This window comes from Carassius auratus, chromosome 3, assembly GCF_003368295.1.
Source record: "Carassius auratus strain Wakin chromosome 3, ASM336829v1, whole genome shotgun sequence".
NCBI classification, from domain to species: domain Eukaryota; kingdom Metazoa; phylum Chordata; class Actinopteri; order Cypriniformes; family Cyprinidae; genus Carassius; species Carassius auratus.
This window is the reverse complement of record NC_039245.1, coordinates 5,483,797-5,507,385: the sequence shown is the minus strand read 5'-3', so window position 1 is coordinate 5,507,385 and position 23,589 is coordinate 5,483,797. Positions and strand designations below refer to the sequence as shown.

Genomic DNA, 23,589 nt, shown 5'->3' with positions numbered 1-23,589 from the left:
AGTAAAATGTTTTCCATGGATTTACTCATAGATTTTAGAAAACATTACATTTCTCTATGAGCCTCTGAAGTGAATATACCCTCTATCTTTATAGCCCCCTAAAGCACAATATAGGTCCATATCTCATTAATGTTGCAGTAGACTGGGTTTTATATCAAACCATTATGTGTGCATATAGTATGGGATGTCCCTTATGAGAACTGACCATTGTTTTTTTCTACTTATTAGAAATGGGATCTTTAAAGCCCGTTAAAGTGTAATAATGTCCCATATCTCAAAAGTCCTGCAGTAAAATGGTTTGATATGAGGTGTGCATATAGTATGGGACGTCCCTGATAAGAACTGACCATTGTTTTTTCTACTTATTAGAAATTACGTCTTTATAGCCCTCCAAATCACCATTTGGACCCATATCTCGAAAATGCTGCAGTAAAATGGTTTGATATGAGGTGTGCATATAGTATGGGAGGTCCCTGATAAGAATTGACTATTCTTTTTTTCTACTTATTACAAATGGGATCTTTATAGCCCTTTAAAGTGTAATAATGTCCCATATCTTGAAAATGCTGCAGTAAAATGGTTTGATATGAGGTGTGCATATAGTATGGGACATCCCTGATAAGAACTGACTATTGTTTTTTCTACTTATTAGAAATGGTGTCTTTATAGCCCTCTAAATCATTGTATTGTCCCACATCTGAAAAATGCTGCAGTAAAATGGTTTGATATGAGGTGTGCATATAGTATGGGACATCCCAGATAAGAACTGACTGTTGTTTTTTCTACTTATTAGAAATGGGATCTTTACAGCCATTTAAAGTGTAATAATGTCCCATATCTCGAAAATGCTGCAGTAAAATGGTTTGATATGAGGTGTGCATATAGTATGGGATGTCCATGATAAGAACTGACTTTTGTTTTTATCTACTTATTAGAAATTGGATCTTTACAGCCCTTTATAGTGTAATAATGTCCCGTATCTTAAAAATGCTGCAGTAAAATGGTTTGATATGAGGTGTGCAAATAGTATGGGACGTCCCTTATAGGAACAGACCATTGTTTTTTCTACTTATTAGAAATGGGATCTTTACAGCCATTTAAAGTGTAATAATGTCCCATATCTCGAAAATGCTGCAGTAAAATGGTTTGATATGAGGTGTGCATATAGTATGGCATGTCCTTTATAAGAACTGACCATTGTTTTTTTCTACTTATTAGAAATTATGTCTTTATAGCCCTCCAAATCACCATTTGGACCCATATCTCAAAAATGCTGCAGTAAAATGGTTTGATATGAGGTGTGCATATAGTATGGGACGTCCCTGATAAGAACTGACTATTGTTTTTTTCTACTTATTAGAAATGGTGTCTTTATAGCCCTCTAAATCATTGTATTGTCCCATATCTGAAAAATGCTGCAGTAAAATGGTTTGAAATGAGGTGTGCATATAGTATGGGACATCCCAGATAAGAACTGACTGTTGTTTTTTCCTACTTATTAGAAATGGGATCTTTACAGCCATTTAAAGTGTAATAATGTCCCATATCTCGAAAATGCTGCAGTAAAGTGGTTTGATAAGAGGTGTGCATATAGTATGGGACATCCCAGATAAGAACTGACTGTTGTTTTTTTCTACTTATTAGAAATGGGATCTTTACAGCCCTTTATAGTGTAATAATGTCCCGTATCTTAAAAATGCTGCAGTAAAATGGTTTGATATGAGGTGTGCAAATAGTATGGGACATCCCTTATAGGAACAGACCATTGTTTTTTTCTACTTATTAGAAATGGGATCTTTACAGCCATTTAAAGTGTAATAATGTCCCATATCTCGAAAATGCTGCAGTAAAATGGTTTGATATGAGGTGTGCATATAGTATGGCATGTCCTTTATAAGAACTGACCATTGTTTTTTCTACTTATTAGAAATTATGTCTTTATAGCCCTCCAAATCACCATTTGGACCCATATCTCAAAAATGCTGCAGTAAAATTGTTTGATATGAGGTGTGCATATAGTATGGCATATCCTTTATAAGAACTGACCATTGTTTTTTTCTACTTATTAGAAATGGGGTCTTTATAGCCCTTTAAAGTGTAATAATGTCCCATATCTCAACAATGCTGCAGTAAAAGGGTTTGATATGAGGTGTGCATATAGTATGGGATGTCCTTTATAAGAACTGACCATTGTTTTTTTCTACTTATTAGAAATGATGTCTTTATAGCCCTCCAAATCACCATTTGGACCCATATCTCAAAAATGCTGCAGTAAAATGGTTTGATATGAGGTGTGCATATAGTATGGGATGTCCCTGATAAGAACTGACTTTTGTTTTTTTCTACTTATTAGAAATGGGATCTTTATAGCCCTTTAAAGTGTAATAATGTCCCATATCTTGAAAATGCTGCAGTAAAATGGTTTGATATGAGGTGTGCATATAGTATGGGATGTCCCTGATAAGAACTGACTGTTGCTTTTTTCTACTTATTAGAAATGGGATCTTTATGACCCTTTAAATTGTAATAATGTCCCATATCTCGAAAATGCTGCAGTAAAATGGTTTGATATGAGGTGTGCATATAGTATGGGACATCCCAGATAAGAACTGACTGTTGCTTTTTTCTACTTATTAGAAATGGGATGTTTACAGCCATTTAAAATGTAATAATGTCCCATATCTCGAAAATGCTGCAGTAAAATGGTTTGATATGAGGTGTGCATATAGTATGGGACATCCCTGATAAGAACTGACCATTGTTTTTTTCTACTTATTAGAAATGGGATCTTTACAGCCATTTAAAGTGTAATAATGTCCCGTATCTTGAAAATGCTGCAGTAAAATGGTTTGATATGAGGTGTGCATATAGTATGGGACGTCCCTGATAAGAACTGACTATTGTTTTTTTCTACTTATTAGAAATGGTGTCTTTATAGCCCTCTAAATCATTGTATTGTCCCATATCTGAAAAATGCTGCAGTAAAATGGTTTGAAATGAGGTGTGCATATAGTATGGGACATCCCAGATAAGAACTGACTGTTGTTTTTTTCTACTTATTAGAAATGGGATCTTTACAGCCATTTAAAGTGTAATAATGTCCCATATCTCGAAAATGCTGCAGTAAAATGGTTTGATATGAGGTGTGCATATATTATGGGATGTCCCTGATAAGAACTGACTTTCGTTTTTTTCTACTTATTAGAAATGGGATCTTTATAGCCCTTTAAAGTGTAATAATGTCCCATATCTCGAAAATGCTGCAGTAAAATGGTTTGATATGAGGTGTGCATATAGTATGGCATGTCCTTTATAAGAACTGACCATTGTTTTTTTCTACTTATTAGAAATGGGGTCTTTGTAGCACTCTAGATCACCATTTGGACCCATATCTCAAAAATGCTGCAGTAAAAGGGTTTGATATGAGGTGTGCATATAGTATGGGACATCCCTTATAGGAACATACCATTGTTTTTATCTACTTATTAGAAATGGGATCTTTATAGCCCTTTAAAATATAATAATGTCCCATATCTCGAAAATTCTGCAGTAAAATGGTTTGATATGAGGTGTGCATATAGTATGGGATGTCCCTGATAAGAACTGACTTTTGTTTTTTTCTACTTACTAGAAATGGGATCTTTACAGCCCTTTAAAGTGTAAAAATGTCTCGTATCTTAAAAATGCTGCAGTAAAATGGTTTCAATTGAAGGGTGCATATAGTATGGGACGTCCCTGATAAGAACTGACTATTGTTTTTTTCTACTTATTAGAAATGGTGTCTTTATAGCCCTCTAAATCTATGAGGTGTGCAAATAGTATGGGACATCCCTTATAGGAACAGACCATTATTTTTTTCTACTTATTAGAAATGGGATCTTTACAGCCATTTAAAGTGTAATAATGTCCCATATCTCGAAAATGCTGCAGTAAAATGGTTTGATATGAGGTGTGCATATAGTATGGCATGTCCTTTATAAGAACTGACCATTGTTTTTTTCTACTTATTAGAAATTATGTCTTTATAGCCCTCCAAATCACCATTTGGACCCATATCTCAAAAATGCTGCAGTAAAATTGTTTGATATGAGGTGTGCGTATAGTATGGCATATCCTTTATAAGAACTGATCATTGTTTTTTTCTACTTATTAGAAATGGGGTCTTTATAGCCCTTTAAAGTGAAATAATGTCCCATATCTCAAAAATGCTGCAGTAAAAGGGTTTGATATGAGGTGTGCATATAGTATGGGATGTCCTTTATAAGAACTGACCATTGTTTTTTTCTACTTATTAGAAATGATGTCTTTATAGCCCTCCAAATCACCATTTGGACCCATATCTCAAAAATGCTGCAGTAAAATGGTTTGATATGAGGTGTGCATATACTATGGGATGTCCCTGATAAGAACTGACTTTTGTTTTTTTCTACTTATTAGAAATGGGATCTTTATAGCCCTTTAAAGTGTAATAATGTCCCATATCTTGAAAATGCTGCAGTAAAATGGTTTGATATGAGGTGTGCATATAGTATGGGATGTCCCTGATAAGAACTGACTTTTGTTTTTTTCTACTTATTAGAAATGGGATCTTTATGACCCTTTAAATTGTAATAATGTCCCATATCTTGAAAATGCTGCAGTAAAATGGTTTGATATGAGGTGTGCATATAGTATGGGACATCCCTGATAAGAACTGACTGTTGCTTTTTTCTACTTATTAGAAATGGGATCTTTACAGCCATTTAAAATGTAACAATGTCCCATATCTCGAAAATGCTGCAGTAAAATGGTTTGATATGAGGTGTGCATATAGTATGGTATGTCCCTGATAAGAACTGACTTTTGTTTTTTACTACTTATTAGAAATGGGATCTTTACAGCCCTTTAAAGTGTAAAAATGTCTCGTATCTTAAAAATGCTGCAGTAAAATGGTTTCATATGAAGGGTGCATATAGTATGGGACGTCCCTGATAAGAACTGACTATTGTTTTTTTCTACTTATTAGAAATGTTGTCTTTATATCCCTCTAAATTGCCACATCGACCCATATCTCAAAAATGCTGCAGTAAAATGGTTTGATATGATTTGTGCATATAGTATGGAATGTCCTTTATAAGATCTGACCATTGTTTTTTTCTACTTATTAGAAATGGGATCTTCACAGCCCGTTAAAGTGTAATAATTTCCCATTTCTGGAAAAAGCTGCAGTAAAATGGTTTGATATGAGATGTGCTCATAGTATGGGACGTCACTGATGAGAACTGACTATTATTTTTTTCTACTTATTAGAAATGGGGTCTTTATAGCACTCTAAATTGCCATATGGACCCATATCTCAAACATGCTGCAGTAAAATGCTTTGATATGAGGTGTGCATATAGTATGGCATGTGCTTTATAAGAACTGACCATTGTTTTTTTCTACTTATTATAAATGGTGTCTTTATAGCCATCGAAATCACCATTTGGACCCATATGTCAAAAATGCTGCAGTAAAAGGTTTTGATATGAGGTGTGCATATAGTATGGGAAATCCCTCATAGGAACAGACTATTGTTTTTTTCTACTTATTAGAAATGGTGTCTTTATAGCCCTTTAAATCATTGTATTGTCCCATATATTAAAAATGCTGCAGTAAAATGGTTTCATATGAAGGGTGCAAATAGTATGTGATGTCCCTGATAAGAACTGACCTTTGTTTTTTTCTACTTATTAGAAATGTTGACTTTATAGCCCTCTAAATCGCGATATGGACGCATATCTCAAAAATGCTGCAGTAAAATGGTTTGATATGAGGTTTGCATATAGTTTGGGATGTCCCTTATATGAACTGACCTTTGTTTTTTTTCTACTTATTAGAAATAGGGTTGTGATGAGTGGGGCGGGGCCGCGAGCCATGAGAACAGAATGAGGCCAGTGGAGTGACTGGAAATGAGCGACGCCTGCTCCACTCACCGGTCTCGCGTCCCACGGTGGAGATGGAAGGATACAAAAGAGGGTGCGACGACAGTGAACAACGAGAGAGGGCCAGGCCAGGCCATGATTTTAGTTTGTACTTGGTTTTTGTTTGTAAGCGACAGTCGTCCGTGAAGGGCTGTCGCAGTGTTTTGTGTTTATTTTGTTATTAAAAGCCTTATTTGATTGATGGCCGGTTTCCGCCTCCTTCTTCCTGTGGATAAAAAGTTTTGTACTCCGCTATAGGGGTCTTTATAGCCCTTTTAATCGCCATATGGACCCATATCTCAAAAATGCTTTAGCAAAATGATTTTTTGTGTATATAGTATGGGACGTCCCTGATAAGAACTGACCATTGTTTTTTTCTATTTATTAGAAATATGATCTTTATAACCCTTTAAAGTGTAATAATGTCCCATATCTCAAAAATGCTGTTGTAAAATGGTTTGATATTAAGTTTGCATATAGTATGCGAAGTCCCTTATAAGAACTGACCATTGTTTTTTTCTACTTGTTAGAAATGGGATCTTAAAAGACTTGTAAAGTGTAATATTATCCTATATCTCTAAAAGGCTCCAGTAAAATGGTTTTATGTGAGGTATGGATATAGTATGGGATGTCTTCTTTAAGAACTGACCTTTAATTGCTTCTTTCTCATCATAAAAAAGTGTCTTCTAAATCAATGAATGTCCCATATCTCGTTTTCTACTAATAATTGTAATGCTTTGAAAGGCTGAAAATTATAGTAATACAGAGCAGTCAAGGAAAACAATAAGTTACACGAATATTAGAGCAGATGGGCGAAAAAGGTCGTCATAGATCAAATCTGAACGTATAGATGAAAAGCGCTCTGAAAGCGCGTTCCCTCTCTGTTGTTCCTGCTATTGCCGTAATTATAGTAATACACGCGCATATAAATTTCACTCGCGGCTGGCTTGACGGTGTTTTTCTGAAGTGCGGCTGGCTTGACCGCAGTGTTATGGTCACGGTTACGCTCATGTGAATTTGTCTTTTTTTTTTCGCGGTTAAACTGAATGTATGTTTGTCTCCTAAAGGAAACGGCATTGTGTAGTAAAGACTAGCATAATTATTTAGAGGCTGTTGAAGTGGTAACTGTTAAAAGTATGTTTTACATGTAATATTTCAGACTTGTCGAGCTCCTGTCTTCATTGTCCTCGCGCTGAGAGTTAAAGACACAGAAGCTGTTTGTGTGAGGACTCACAGACCTGTGTGAGGATGAGGAGGATGTGTTCTTCTGAAGAGAGGGACAGACGGTTTAAGGAGAGTAAACTTCAGAATAACATCAAGTTATCTTTATTTTTACTAAGACTAAAATAATGTGTGTTTTTTTTTAGATGTTGAAATCCAGAGACAAGATAACTTCATTCTTTTGAGACTGATGTAAGTTAAATTATTATTACTTTTTTTTTTTAGAAAATTAATGTTTATGTTGTGTCCTGCCTGTTAACTTCACATTTTGATGCAACAACAGTGTGATTACGTGCTCATTTCATTAAGACCATTGATGTCTGTGTTTTTTATTGCAGAACTCAAACCAACTTTGGAGTTGTCTGATTTGTAGAGTCATTATTCTTGGTCTTCGCTCTTAGAGGTAAAGTTCACACAAAAAATCATTTACTTGCCCTCAAGTCATTCCAAACCTATAAGACTTTTGTCTGTCTTTACAACATAAATTAATATATTTTTAGTTTTCTCATAATATTTGTTAATCCATTTATTGTTTAGATAATCAGTATTTTCAAGCTTCATAAATATAGAGTTATTGTAGAAGTAAATTCTGATATTTATATATGAATACATTTTCAATTATATGATAGCAAACATGTATGTTCAAAATAAAATACTGGTCTCCCAGACCAGCAATGGAGGACACAAAAAGAGAATATTAAATATATTCATATGTTTTCCAAAAAATGAGCAGAGTTTGTATGAGTCTGGAAAAACATGAGGAGAGTAAATTATAAACATTTTAATTATTTGTTGAACTAATGGTTTGAAGAGCAGCCCTCCATGTACATGAATATTGTGAGGTATGTGAATGTCCTGTCTGTTTTAATGTTTCAGTAAAGAAGCTTTCTGAAAGCAATATTTATTCAAACAATATCGCATGTCCTCACACTAGTGCTGCCATTATAGCATCCTGGAGCGCTGTGGTGGACTGAGACATTAAACAACCACACTAAGTGTTGAAACTTTAACACAGATTATTTACCTATCCTTACGGATGTGAATACACCTCTACCTGAAAATGGATAGAGTTTAATTAAATGTTTAATTTTTTCAAATGTGTTTCTCTTAGGCCACTGATGAAGAACAGGCGGTGACTGGATGAATGCTGGTCAGAGAGGAGAATCTTCTTTCCCCTAAACTGATGCAGCGGTGGTTTTAAAGGAGGACGCTGCCCTGGATGATGTAGAAGATGTCAGATGCTGTGCTGATGGGGTTTCTTCATGATTACATCAGTTATGCTAAAGAGATCATGAAAATTGACCGTGATGCATGATCTGTATTCATGGACTATGAAACAAACTGTAAGTGTATAATTTGTTAAAAAAAAAAAGTTAAATGCTTTTTCTGTGTTGTTTAGTAGAAGAGTTTACACTGTCATTCATACACCTGCTCACATTCTTTCACACACACACACACACACACACGCGTCTGTTAAATGTTATAATATCAAAGTTAATGTTGTGATTTATTTGTGTACTGTCATGCCAGAATAGTTGGAAAAAAACCTAACTAATTGTAAATTTATTGTATGTGTTTTCGTATATTTTTATACAATATACAATTGAACAAAGTCCAATTTGATCTTAAGTTATATTCATCAAATGTTCAATGCTTTGTTTATGAACTCTGTAGCTGTTAATGCCATCCTTTTCTGCATTTCTTCTAATATGTTACTTTTTGACTTTTCTCTTGTTTTTAATAAATATTTTCCTTTTGGTAATTATTATTTGTGTGTAAAAGTGATATTTAAAATGAACAACATTTGTAGGTTTAATGCCTAGCTCAATTTGGGTTATTTTTAACGTAGAAATGCATCGTTTCCCCACATGGCTGCACTCTGCGAGTTTATTTTCTGCCAGCAGGAGGCGCTAAGAGCGGGAGAGGTAGGTTTCTCCGGTAACGGCTGCAGAGCGGTGCTGAGCTCACAAACGCTGCCTTATCAAGCACATGCGAAATGATATCGAACATTTTCTAAATACAGTAGTTTTCCTTCTGAAATACAGTGATAAAAAAACACCCGCTCTGTTTTTTTAAACCCTGCAATATAGTCATTTTAAACTATAAAAAAGGCAACCCAGCAGGCTGGGTTAAATATGATAACCCAACTGGTTGGGTTAAAACAACCCAGCGCTGGGTTCGTCCCTTTTTGACCCAGCGCTGGGTTGTCAAAATAACCCAAATTGGGTTGTTTTCAACCCAGCAGTTTTTAGAGTGTATTATGGTTAAACATATATCTCATAAAACATATATAACTTCAGAATAAATATAAATCTATTTGGTATTTTATTGCATTTAATATTTTAATACTACTTAAAAGAGGCGAGGCTAGCCTTCCTTCTGGTATATCAACCAATCATCAGAGCGTAAATTACATATTAGTTTGAACGTCTGGCTCTGCGCTGATTATATAACAAATAGGTTATTAATGCTATCTGATAGTGGAAATAGTCTGGGATTAAATATATCTACTTTCCCAAAAAATCTATTTCACATGACCTACAGAGATGGTTAATAACTGTCTACAACAGCCTTATAGCTAATATTTGCTCCGGTTTTATCATGAAAGGAGACATGAAACACATACAAATGTCTTTTTAAATGTTTATTACACAAATAAGGTTCAAGATAGTTGACAAGCGGCAAAATGCCCGTAGAAGGTCCATACATAATCTAATAAGAACACACCATACCATTTCTATGAATAAACACAGTAGGAAATTTTGTATTTATACAGCACAATTTATATTAAGAAATGTCAAGACAGACAAAATCATTACACAATGCACTGCTATATATAATATCGTGCATACAATAAAGACACACAAGGTTAAAAGAAAAAAAAAATACACTTGCAAAAGTATATCAGGCTTTACTGATAGCTGTCATGCTAAAAGGAAACTGTTTCTACTAAGACACCGGGGAACAATCAAAACGGTTATTTATTCAACCCTTCAAGAAATACTTTTAGGACCAACATCCCGCACTCCAGGCTATGCTAAAACTGTCCATTTCTCTCAGCTCTAAGCCTCTTTGTTCATTTCTTTCTATGACCTCATACTCCTACTCTCTCTTGCCCTCCTGACTTCATCCATTAGCTCTTTCAGATAATTAATCTCTTTAGTGAGTGATTCTGCTTTCTCCGCCAGCTCTTGATTACGCTCCTCTAGAACCGCACACTCTGACTGGAGGGATTCTTGCTCTGCACGCTTCTTCTGTCGGTACCGGGTCGCCGCAGTCTTGTTCTGCTCCATTTTCTTTAGCTTTTTCTTCTCAACCACAACCTTTGAGCCACCGGTTGACTTCACTCTACCTGTGAGGGGAGGTGACTCTGACTGCTGACTTTGGGTGGGCTTAGACTCAGGTGTAGGGTATGGCTTCACCCTGTAAGATCGAGACTGAGGAGAGGCTGGGGTTTGTTGGTCGGGGGAGGCTGGGCTTGGAGAATTATTCACAACCACCTTGCCTGGATGGGACGCCATCACATTAGCCTCCTCTTTGGGAGCAAGGACAAGAACTATGCGGGTTGGGGAGAGGGACAGGACAATTTTGGGCACCCGCATCTCAACGGGGGTTGGACTCTGCACTTCAGCTATGTCCACCTCACAACCAAGCTCAAGAGTGTCTGTAGGGGACTCGGGTGGAAGGATGGAAGGTGATGGGACTGGGGAGGCCGGTTCGGACTTGATATCAAGCTCGGCCTGGGGCTCAGGGACTACAGAAGAGGCATCTGACACTTCACAGGGTGTTGAGGGAACGAATGGAATAGAAACTGGAGAATTCAAAGTGAGTGGAAGACTGGAAAGTTGATCAATTTCAGGGACAGTCACTGGGGGAGAGGGTGAAGGGGTATGGTCAGAAGCTACAGGCTGGGACTCCAGGTCTATCTGTGACTCCAGAGAGGCAATGAGTTCCTCAGGAGAACTGGGCGGATCCTCAGAATCATAGGAGCCAATCAAAGACTCCAGATCAAACTCACTTAAATCAATCCGTTCTGTCATCCAATCCATTTCACTGAATGAATGATCTGAAACAGAAAACATTAAACGACTGAATGCATAAATTTGAGAACTCCAGGTATATTCTGAATGCATTGCTATACCTTACCATTACCACTGTCTGTGCCAACTTTATCTAGGCACAGCTCATCTGATGGGAACCACGACAGGGACATCTGATTTTGCCCAGCCTTCTCCCCTCTCTGAGGGAAGGGAGGAGTGCAGGGTGGGGAGAGAGAGGAAAGTGGAGAGGAAGAGAAAGATGAAAGGGGCGATTTAGCGCCTCCGAGAGGAAGAACCTCCTCATCTTTATCAAGGAAGGACCCAAGAGGGTCAGCCATCGGTGAGGAAGGGTCCCAAAGAAGGACCTCCATATCGTCCGGGCCAAACCGTGAGCTCATCAAAGACATGGCTGTCTATTTCAAGTGGAATCAGAGAGTCTTCTAAGGAGAATTCGAATAATTTTGTGCTGTCGGGTACAGCAAAGGTCAGAGTTGCCACAAGGGACCTGCAAAAAGAGATGAAAAGTAGTTAATCTCTTTTATAACAATAAAAGCACATTTAAATAATTATTGTTAACCATAACATGTGAAAGCTATTATGCAAGGAAAAAAAAAACGAAACAAAAAAAAACTCAAGTTATTTCTGACGCACAATGACATCATCTGCTCACACCCTACACCCCAACCCTTCTATGGACTTCTACCACGTGACTCTTTAATCACTTACAGACTTGGCTCTATTTATAAATGCTCAACGCCAATTTATCACAGGCAAAAGCTCACTGGTTTTCATAAATATTAAAATTAGCTCAGATTTCCATTTTTGATAAAAGACAAATGTAATGCAACTACTGTTGCAGCGTTACTAAAAGCCAAAAAAAAAAAGACACCGCCATTTCAGGGCTCACCGCTCCCTTTTCAGGAACGTGCGCCATTTTATAGATAAGACTAGACGACAAAGAAAAGTATAATAAACTATCTCAACTCGTGTAAATTTGAATAAAACGTTATCAGGTTTATTGGAAATTGAACCTCTATAGAAAATAGAGACGATGTGGTAGAATTTAAAACATGTATGACTACAAATCCATCGACTGATGTTGTCTCTTCCGGGCGTCAGACACATGGCGCGCACTAAGCTCGGGACGGTTGTCATGACCTTATTCGCCACGGAAAACATTTTCCTAAATCTATTAAAAATAACAAATCCCCAATGTATATCCAAGGAACACAAAAAAATAGTCTACAACATTTATGGTAATAAGGATGATAACTTAAATAGTATACTTCCGCTTCGCCGGCCGTATAAACGACATTAGACAAAAACAATTAAAAGTATACTTACGCCATTTTGCAATAAATGAACGGAGGCAGTGCACTATGTTGATGCACTGAGGAGTTTGCGCGCTTTCTACAGGCTGCAGATCACACGGCCATTTCGGCGAAGAGCACAATCGCTCGGATATCAACAAAATATGAGATGAAAGAAGAACAGAACTGCGGTTGATGACGTCGAGTTCACGTTTATATAGGACCTCAGTACAGCTTAGACGTATCCTTCCGCCAGAGCGCATTGTTTTGTGTTACTGGGCGCAGACAGCATATAGACCCATCGTTTTAGTCAATTTGTATCACGATGAGCGTCATAAATAACAATTAAAACTTCTCATATCTATTCAGATATATTTTGTGATTATTTAGGAGCCTTTATGATAATGTCCAATGAGGAAAAAGAATGATATTGGCATTGAACAGAGTATTGTAAAGATATAATCAGAGCCCGACTGATATCAAATGGTTATCAACATTGTAGTTGTCTATCGGTCGATAGATCGACATACAAATGTGTCGTGAGCACAACGTTTATTAAAAACAAGAACGCATGAGTCATTTAGGTCATTTCAGGGAAAGGTTGTACACATTCCCCGTATGTAGTGTTGTCTCTATCACCCTCCGCTGGACGAAAATTAAATTCACGGGAATTGTTGTTAATTTGCTCTTGGTGAAAAACCTGAATAAAAGGACTAAACAGGCTGTATTAAGCTCGGGTAGAAACAAAAGAGAATTGAAACAGCCATTCATTAAGTGTGTAGTTTGTTTAGTGATCCTGTTTCACTGATGCATTTGAGGAACAGAGAAAGACAATAAATTACAGCTGCCATCTAGAATGCGTTAATTTATTTTCTAAAGACCTATATTTAAAAACAGCATGTAATTTTGTACAAAATTCTGTTTCAAATCCCGGCTAAGCAAACAATTACATTAGGCAGTGTACAAATATTTGACAATTTATTTTAACAAAACACAATTATTAAAATGGAAAAAGCCCCACCATGTTCAGATTAAATTTTATAAACAATAAATATCAAACAAACAACACAGGCACATCGATTTAAAAACAGATATTTTGGTCTAGTCGGTCGTCGAAAGCTATAGTGTCACATTCAAACACTGAACTACTTTTCTTAAAATAATGATAACAACAATATTTTTTATATAACTACAATATATTATAAATTTTGAATTGGGTAAACGTCTCTCTACGATCTTTTATCATATTATTGCTGGTAATATTCCTATTGAATTGAAAGTGCTGTAGCTGCAATTGTAGTTTTCGCCATATAAAATACAGGAAACGAGAATAATCAAAACATTATTGATATCTTGTGCCGATATATGATTGATCTGATTCTCTCTCAGTGGGTTTCTCTTGGCTAAACATTTGCTAACTGTCAGGCTTTCATCAGACGACCACAATGCAGTCCTGCTGTGTGTAGCTGGTATCTGAGAAGAAACCTGATCTGTGGGTTTGTGCCTGTCTTTGTTCTCAAACATTAGTATAGATCTGTCTCTAATTCAGCGATCCTTTTCCAGCTTCAGGCTCAACCGCAGGCGATTGTAAACTGCGTCAATGAAAGAGTGCATAGACCAAGGCCCTCTTGAGCTGCTTCACGCACAGTGACTCTATATGTTTACACAGTGACTCTATTTCCCACTTTTATTATTCTCACTAGTCGTTGTTTCTGCCTCGGGGAACAGCTCAGGGTTTTCTGCCAGCGTAGAGCGGATTCGCTTCTTCTCTTTAAACCGGCCCGAATGTGAGACCTTCACATGGCGTCCCTTTGTTGCCGTTTTGTCCACGATGCGTTCCAAGCGGGCGTTAAACTGGCTGTCCACAGCTGTGTCGGGCGTCCCGGGCGTCTCCCCAGCGTTGCTGCCATGGTCTCCAGGGATTTCGTACAACACTTTGGGCTCTGATTTCTTCTTACGCAGGAAAGTCAGTTTCCACCAGGCTGGTGCTGGTTCTGCGGTCGCCATTTAGATGAAAACAGACTTGGGTAGCTCTGCAAGGGGGACAGAATGAGAAAGGGCTATATTCATGAGTGAACACCAAGCAGTAGGCCTAAATTAGAAAATGAACATTAAACATACTCTTTTTTATTGTTACATTTGAACACGAGTAATAGGAATAGTCATAACGTGTAAGCTGAGCCCTGAGGGTGTGAGATAACGCTAAGGTAAGATCTGTGTCATACATTATAAGGGACAGCCGCTAATGAATTTTTTAGTGTAATCCAGTAAGCACCATATGGTAGAGCTATGCAAAGTTTTAATCTGTGGAGCTTCGGTTACAAGCCTCAAATTTCAGGAGGATGGAAATGCTAAATGTAGACCATGCTAATGTTAAACGAAAGAATGTATAGCTTATTTTATTTTCATGTATTGGTTTATGAGTTGATAATATTGATGATTTACACCATGGTTCAAAAGTCTGGGGTAGTAAATGTATTTATGCTCACTCAGAAATACAGTAAAAACATCAATATCGTGGAAATATATATATATATATATATATATATATATATATATATATATATATATATATATATATATATATACATATATATATATATATATATATATATACATACATATATATATATATATATACATATATATACATATATATATACATATATATATACATATATATATACATATACATATATATATACATATATATATATACATATATATACATATATATATATATATACATATATATATACATATATATACATATATATATATATATATATATATATACATATATATACATATATATATATATTTGAGCTGTGAGAACATTCGTATTAGCCAACATATTTCATAAACAAACGTGTATGAGCCTAATTCTACAGACGTTTGTAAAGCTTTTTTTGACCACAGTCTCCATGCAGGCCACAAACTGAATTCAGTATGACCTCTGACCTCTTGGACTTCACTTCTCAGGAGTGAATGATGCTGCTGCTGGTGTCATTTAAGCCATGATGCCCAGAGTGTTGTAGCTTTGCTCACACTACAAATGGATTTTACATGATTCATTCACGTGATTTTACACGGCCCATTCAGATGTGAAGAGTTCACAGTCCAGAGTGTGTTTAAGGTTCATACACCAGCTAGAAAGGCTGCTTTGAAATAAACCATTGCACGCATCCAGTGCACATGACAGAACACTGTCCAAATGAAACTTTGTTTCATATTTTGAGGTTTGCCACTCACTTACACATGCACAATAATAAAAAAATAAAAAAAATACATGTGGCTACTTCTTGATTTCCTGGGAAAATAGTTATTGCTTCCCTGTTCATTTTCATATCTCGAACAGAAACAGGCTTCAGTGAAATGTGGAAATCAACTCCCACACTCAGATTCACTAAAAACTGCTGTAGCGTGAGGCAATGTCCATTCACGGGAAAGGCTTGGCTCTGTTGCTTAGAAACACTGGTCATTTTCATACAGTATGCTAATTTCTGTTCACTCTCTCAGGGCTTTGACTGTTTGCTCGTGCTTTTATGTTTACGAGAGCAAACAAAGATCAGGTGGTGCTGCTCAGCTCCTTTTATAAAAGGAGGGCCTTTTATTCAAAGAGTTTTAACAATGATGTTTCATTACACTGGCTGGACAAGAAAAATGGTTTAGGATTGGCTTTGAAACAATTCTCAGTCAGAAATTGCTAATAAATGTAACAAAGAATTGGAAAAAAATATCTGTTTTTGAAAACTACAAGTATGCATGCTTGTAAAACTATTTGGTTTCATTGTTCATTGTTAAAAAAGCGATGTCTTTCTTTTTTAACTGTAGTTTAAATTGTGATTTATAATACAAACATAGATTTTGAGGCGTTCTGTAATACAAACTCACCCCAATGCACTAATACCAGGCCAGATTTACTGTGGGGAATATTATGGTCAGGATTTGGATAAGGAAGATTTCTCTTTGCATTGGATAAGGAAGATTTTCTTTTGCCAGGGGAAATTTTAGGCAAAGCACATGGTCTTACGCACTTCATGCTGTTATGCATGCGTTTTTCATATTAAGATAAAAATAATGATAAGGGTTAAGGACATCATTGTTTAGAAAGAAAAGCCGGTGCTTTCCGGGAACATGTCAGTGTTCATCGGGAACGCTCTGTGTGCTGAGGATTTGATAAGACTGACAGATCATGATAATAGAGAAAACAATTACTTTGGAAAATCAAATTTAGGATTTGTCTTGTCACGCGTTTCAATACAGGCATCACAATAATAACCACAAGTACATTTAGTTTCAACAGAAGCTCCCACAAGAAATCGAAATCTCTGTGGACATCTTGCTTAATTAATTATTCCTGTCGGTTGATTGGAAAAAGCATCAGGTGTTAAGGTCCTCTGAGAGCTTCACTCGGGGAACAGTAACACTCTGTGAGAGTTACATAATGAGTAAAAGATGAGCAAATGAGAGGAACTGTGGTGATCAGAAGAACTGCAGGAAGAATCTTCTTGTGTTTGACTCTTCTTGTGGCATTGGTGCCTACAGATCTGTTGTTTGACACTCACACTCTTTAGAAATAAGCACCCACCAACACACAAAAAGGAGGAAATTGGTCCCAATTTTCCCAAGAAGAACACTTTGCTGCTCGGAAGTTGCACTTTTAAGAAGTTTGAGAGAACATTTGTTGATTTTAGTTATCAAAGTGGTCACCGATCTTTCTTAAAAAAAATAATAGAGAATTTAAAAACATACTCATAAACTCATACAACTGATAATCTATGCCAGCATGCACCTTGATATCAATTTTTAATGTCAAATATTAGTCAAAACTTGCTCAAGATGCTGTAATATCATTTTAAATTCAGTTTGAGTGAAAGTAGGAACTTAATCTGAAGTTTTTGACATCATCTTCTTTAGCATTTTTGACCAGTTTTGTTGTTGTTGTTGTTGTTTTATGCCAAACTGATATATTTTCAACACCAATTGCCCTCTGGGATAGTAACAGTATACAGCTACTGTATAAATTCAATGTGGATAGTATAGCACAAACAATTTGCTTTTGAGAGAATGGGATGAGAAATGTTTGAATTCATATTGAATTCTATGACTTTTGATTGCAGATTTTAGACTTGAGCGCAGAAGAGCTTGTGTGATTATTTGAAACAAAACTGAAAGTTTTTTATTAAAGGGTCAAAGGGAACTTTTGTGTGTGAATACAAATACTCAAGCAGAGGGTAAACAAATAACGCAGACTAGACTCCATAACGTTTGCATTTAATCTTATAACGATGTTCGTTTCTTCTCGTTCACTTGAATTACAACACTAATATTATACTATGAATATACCACTTATTTCGGACTGACAGAATCATTTTTAAAAGCAATTATCTCTTCTTTATAAGGTTGGGATCTCTTCGATTTAATGTAATTCAGTGAGTTCAGTAGTTTCTTGACTGGATTTCTTTCCAATGTAATGTTTTTGTCAGGATAAGTCAATTCAAAAGACATTCATAGTGCCTGCTGCTGAACTTGTACTGTTGACACAACTGAAATACATTTTTTGCATTTCAAAGTGTTCACTTGATTGCAATAACACACACACACACACACACACACTCAGGTTCCTCATTGTGCAAGATTAGTCAGTTATATAGGTTATCTGTTTGCTATGAGTGTGTAATCAAATGTGTCTCTGTGTCCAAAGGTCATTAAAATTCATAGCTTTAAGTACGCTTTTTCTCTAGAACCTACTAAAAGTTCCCATTTGATCAATTAATTTCATTCTCTAGATCTCAATATTAATTCCCATTTGATCTCTATGTTTCACAGTAATTGCATCTGTCAGCTCATTAATATGAACGAACTGTGACTGGAGTTTTCCAGTAAAAAGCCGCGCTCACCTGTGCAGGTGAATGTGCGTCTGTTGGGACAGCTGTTATCTGTGTTAGAGCCGTCACTATCCTTTGGTTCAGTTCTCTGTCCCGTTGAGTCCAGCAGGTGAGGTCATCGCCCTACAGGCCCGATTTCAATGAGTTTCTGTCTATCTCTTCTTTTCTGCCTCTTCTCCGGCTTGGCTGTCCTTCTGGTTCTCAGGTGTGGATTCACAGGTGCGTGACTCCTCCCTCCCGCAGACACACACACACTCCTCCCTCGGGCTGCCTGAATAAACAGGGTGATGTGACATCAGCATCACAGGACAATAGCTAATATATAGCTGGATTGGGTGTTGGTCAGCTATTGATATTACAGTAGTTAATGGTTAAGAGGCTATACAAAGGACGTTGGGAATGTAATCAGCAGGGATTCACTTTTTTTCTTTCTTTTCAATACTGTCATGTATGATTCATTCAATGCTTTTTGCCACTTTTTCACAATTACATAACATTACATAAAAAAGCAACTAACCTAAATAATCATTCCCAAAATTAAAAAACTTTTTCAAATGCCAATGGAGTCTTAAGTCTGCTTTTAAAAACATCAAGAGATTCAACGGATTTAATCATCAATGTTAAACCGTTCCACATTCTTGGAGGTGTGACAACATTTTTTGATAATTTTTGACTAATTCAATATATAAACAAATCCATATCTTGAGAGCACACATTTCGGAAAGCGTCATAGTCCATTTCTAAATAGAATTAAACATGTCTATTCTGAATACAATTAAGAGCCAAACATCTTGTTATTGTTTCTGTTGTAAACTCTTGTTTTGATATTCGTTTGGTTCTGTTGTCCCCTTGTTTCGTGTGTTTAGTTCCTGATCCCTTGGCTTCTCGTATGTTCTCGTTTGTCACTGATTGTGTTCTTCAACGGTTTCTAGTTTAGTTCTTTATTCTTTGTATACGGCAGCTATTGATGTTTGGGGTTTATTGTGAGTTATTGCCTTTGTTGTGCCAAAGCTGTTTTATTGCTGGGGTTTCCCCTATTATCATCATCATAATAGAAAATAACACGAAAATAAAACTGTCTAGAAAACATCCTAGTGACATTCTGCTATCAGACAGGGAATGTTTTAGCAAAATAATGCAGAGCTAACCCCCCTGAAAGTTACATTCTTCAAACAAAAGCACGCAAAATCATACATACACCTCAAAAAGAAAATATCAAATATCGGTCATTTTTTCCCCTTTTTTTTATTTTTTACAATTCGACAAACACTTTATTTATCCAAAAAAATTATATATATATATACACACAAACACACACACGCAAACACAAACAAATATAATATATTTATACAGCATATGCATTACATTTTCTCTAGATAATGTGCTTTTATCACCTATTCTCTAGAGTCTAGACAATTATGAAATTATATTTTAATTATATATAGATTTACCTTTATACATATGTATTTACCTCCAAGCTATATATAATAAAATCTCAAGAAAGAAAGAAAGAAAGAGAACTTCCACATCCTACCAGTAGAGGGCAGACTCTGTTAATTTGAGAAGTACTACTCCTCAGTCCTGGTTCTGGCAGCACTTTGAACAGGAACTGGTGCCAGGATGTCCACTGGTGCGATTCGGCTGGTCGAGGGACACTAATGGCTGACTTCTGTCCTAGCTGGGTGTGTAAAGGAGGACTTGCCCTCTGTCTAGGGGCTGCTTGGTTCAAGTGGTGCACTGGCAGACAGCGCATGGCCTTTATACACACAGGGATTAAATAAGAACAAGCCACATTTCATGGCCCACTCGAAAAGCATGTGGCTGTTCAGCACCAGCTGGGCTTTGGAGCTGGTAGTTTGCTCATGGCAGCCAAGATCTGATGCTTCACAGTCTGCAGAACACACAGTCCATTAATCATTATCTTATAGCTTCTGATGGGAAACTTTGTTCGGCCCGACAAGAGTCATTATTAAGAGAAACAGTTTGTGCATGTAAAGCACTGGGCCTCTTTCTGATATCTGACGTTTGGTTTGAACATTCAGCAGAATTTAACTGGCTACTGATGTTACTGAATTGCAATTGAAATAAATCCAAGAAAATCACAAAAAAAAAAAAAAAAAAAAAAGAGACAAATGTCACTAGGCCAACTCAATAACAAAATAGACAAAATGACTTGTAAATAAATTAGAGCATGTTTGGAAGTGTGTTCTTCCACCATATTATATATATTGTATTAAATATAATAATTTTGTATTTATATTTTAATGGCATACTTAAATGCAAATATATACAGCTTGCATTTTACAAATTGGTTATAAATACAATACAACACCACATGCTGTCTATGAAAAATCATAGGGCTGACAAACTGATCAGTTGGGTTCTTTTATGAACTACAAACAGATGTTTTATGAATCTGCTTCTTTTTCGAATAAGAATGAAAATACATATTTTACTACCTCACTTGAAAAAAATGCAATAAATCTTCATTTAATTCTAAATAACATAAAAAAGTATTTTTACTTTAAACGATATTGATGCCATTTAAATGTATATATTTATTGATATATTTATTTTTTATTTATATTTTACGTTTTTTACATCCCATCATACTTAAATAAATGCAAATGTCAATAGATTGCATTTTACATATTGGTTAGCCTATTTTTTTCTGCAAATACTCCAAATGCTGTCTATGAAAAATCATGGAGTTTTCAAACTGATAAATTAAGTGCTCTATAAACTACAAACCTGTGTTATACAGATATTATAAGTTATAGTTATTGCTATTGTATTTTTAAAACGTCTTCCTCAAACTACAATTAAAATACGACATATTTTACCTTCTCAGTTGAAATTCAATGAATTTGCTTAGTCTCAATTCAATTCTGATTAACATAAAAAGTGTTTGTTTTTTTCATTAAATTATTCAGATACCATTTAAATTTGACATATCAGTACTCTCAGACCAATCACACGCATTACAGTTGTTATTTAGCTCGTGTCGATTGGTCTGTGTTGTGTTAGTGCGCCCCCTCGTGGAGAGATTCACGAACAACAGGGTCTTCTGTGGAAAGAGCAGTCGTGAGGTTAAAGCGTGTTTGTCCACCAGGGGGCAGAAGCACCCGCCAGACTTCATTACTGCCCTGAACAACAACACATTGGAAATTTAATTACTGTCAATCTATTGAGAGAATAAAGTTATGTCATATCACAGTCCACAGAGGGAAAGGAACGGACAGATGGGCTACGGGTGCAGATTGAGCTGTTTTAAAGGAGCAGAACAAAAGGATGACAGTTGTTTTTATTTGTTTCATTCTACTGAATGAAATCCTCCCTTTTTTTTACATTTCCATTCCCTTGTTCCCTGTTTTCCGTTCCATATTATTCCATAAACAATGGATGCATTAGGAAAATAACAGAGCAAACTGTGCTGAGTAGTCTATGGTAATCCATATAAAGATTAGACTGTTCCTGAATAAAAGAAAACCTATAAGACAAGTATAGGGAGGAAGAACAGATCAAGATTATGTGGTTGGAAAATGTACCAGGAGTGAAACAAAACCAGTGTCTTAAGTAAAATTGAAAATTTAGCCTACAAAGAAATAACCCAACATGATCGAGGCTTTTGCTCTCGTGATTTCCCAAAATCTTGCTTGGAGCCTCGCAGAGGTCTTAGTCCACGGTTACCAGACTTTGTCTTAACTTCACACCCACAAACACAAAGACACTGGTTTTTGACTATATGGAGACGGGACGCTGAATGACGGAAACCATCAATCAAAACACCTCTCTCTTTTTTTATGCACCGTATCTTCCTGCTGAAGACACATATAATGTCTCTTGGATAGAATAAGCATCAAATATAAGATTCTCTGTTCAGACTTTGCAGTGAAAAACATTTAAATGGCCTCTTTTTAGACGTTTTCCCCTGTAAGATGAGGCAATAAAACACTACTCAGCTCTGTCAGGTGTAGTGAAGTGGGTCAACACAAAACCCCAGCCTTCATTTCACCCTTTTCCTCATTTTAATAAGGTTGTTTCATTAACATAGGCCTGCCTGTGTGTGGAAGAGGGAAGTTTCACGCGAAACTGCTGATTCTGTGAAGAACATCGAGTCTCAAACTTAGCGTGTTTATTTATATAAACAGACAGTTCATCTTCCACGCGCCTCCAGCCAAAGCTAAACATCCGCACCGGGCTGCTTTTTTGGCGGGCAGAAGGGTTAAAACCGATCGGCAGGCATCAGTTTAATCATAATCAACCGAGCTAAAGAGGAGTAATGGAACCTGCGAGCCGAGCGCGCCTGTGTTCCGCCACAGATTAGCCGCTAATTTGCATAGCGCTTTCGTTCATCCACGTCGCCCGACGACAGGCCGTCCTCCCCGGACACAGCCATGCGTAGCCTCCGGGACCGCTTTGACAAATGGCTGGCCGCGTAGCGCTGTCTTTGCGCCCAAGACGGGGCAGCCAGAGGGACAGTGATTGATAGTCTGACGGGATAAATAGTGCAGAACTTCTTCTTTGGCTTCTTTTTTTTCTAATAGGAGTACAAGAGGTGTTTAAAACCCTGCGTAATGGAGAAATATGAAGCAAAGCAAGAGAGAATAAGAGTGGCTGGATTTTTCAAGTCTGGTCGGTCAGCTCTAGAAATGTTCAAACAAAACGTTCTAAAATGGAACGTTCTTTCAACATGATTTTCTCAGAGAAAACGTTATTTGAAGGGAATTCTCGGAATTTCTTCATGATGTTATTTGTTCATGATGAAAGTTCTTATTTGATTGAAAGAAAATGTTCTTAGTATATTTCAAATAAACACCTCGGGTTAAAATAAAGTTAATCGAATGCACTAAGAAATTTTTTTTTAACCCTCAAATAACAGTAGCTGGGTCATTCTACGGAAATGTCCATTTTTCTGTCCCTAGCCTTTACAGAAATATTACACTTGAAAAACACTTTAGGTTTACAATTTTTTTATATTTTAAAATGAAACAATATGTTATTTGAACAATTACACTTTCTTGAGCCATCAATGTGGCAATATTTGATTTATATTAATTAATTAGAATTCCAAGTACCACAGAAGTGCTCGTCCCCACAGTCATGTACAGAGGGAAAATGCTTTATTTTGAGGTCAAAAACAGTGTTTTCTTCCATTTAAAATACAACCATGTGTCCATAACTA

At 36.4% G+C, this 23,589-nt stretch overlaps 2 protein-coding genes across 2 annotated transcripts; both read right to left on the bottom strand.

Annotated features, from left to right (window-relative positions):
- Window positions 1-9,794: 9,794 nt before the first annotated feature.
- Window positions 9,795-12,729, bottom strand: LOC113044626 (cyclic AMP-dependent transcription factor ATF-4). The gene is made up of 3 exons (XM_026204774.1): window positions 12,548-12,729; window positions 11,310-11,708; window positions 9,795-11,229 (listed from the first exon to the last, which is right to left on the bottom strand). The coding sequence occupies exons 2-3, from the start codon at window positions 11,608-11,610 to the stop codon at window positions 10,250-10,252; spliced, it is 1,281 nt and encodes a 426-aa protein (XP_026060559.1). The 5' UTR covers window positions 11,611-11,708; window positions 12,548-12,729; the 3' UTR covers window positions 9,795-10,249.
- Window positions 12,730-13,279: 550 nt separating this feature from the next.
- LOC113041543 (proline-rich protein 15-like protein A) lies at window positions 13,280-18,662 on the bottom strand. The gene is made up of 2 exons (XM_026200141.1): window positions 18,417-18,662; window positions 13,280-14,546 (listed from the first exon to the last, which is right to left on the bottom strand). The coding sequence occupies exon 2, from the start codon at window positions 14,518-14,520 to the stop codon at window positions 14,188-14,190; it is 333 nt and encodes a 110-aa protein (XP_026055926.1). The 5' UTR covers window positions 14,521-14,546; window positions 18,417-18,662; the 3' UTR covers window positions 13,280-14,187.
- Between the last annotated feature and the right edge of the window lie 4,927 nt (window positions 18,663-23,589).

What these genes read in the sequence shown, in the direction of transcription:
- LOC113044626 (XM_026204774.1), bottom strand. Translation starts at nt 11,610, where the DNA reads ATGTCTTTGATGAGCTCACGGTTTGGCCCGGACGATATGGAGGTCCTT. An exon ending in TGGCACAGACAGTGGTAATG is followed by an intron (nt 11,230 to 11,309) that starts GTAAGGTATAGC and finishes TTTCTGTTTCAG; the next exon opens with ATCATTCATTCAGTGAAATG.
- LOC113041543 (XM_026200141.1), bottom strand. Translation starts at nt 14,520, where the DNA reads ATGGCGACCGCAGAACCAGCACCAGCCTGGTGGAAACTGACTTTCCTG.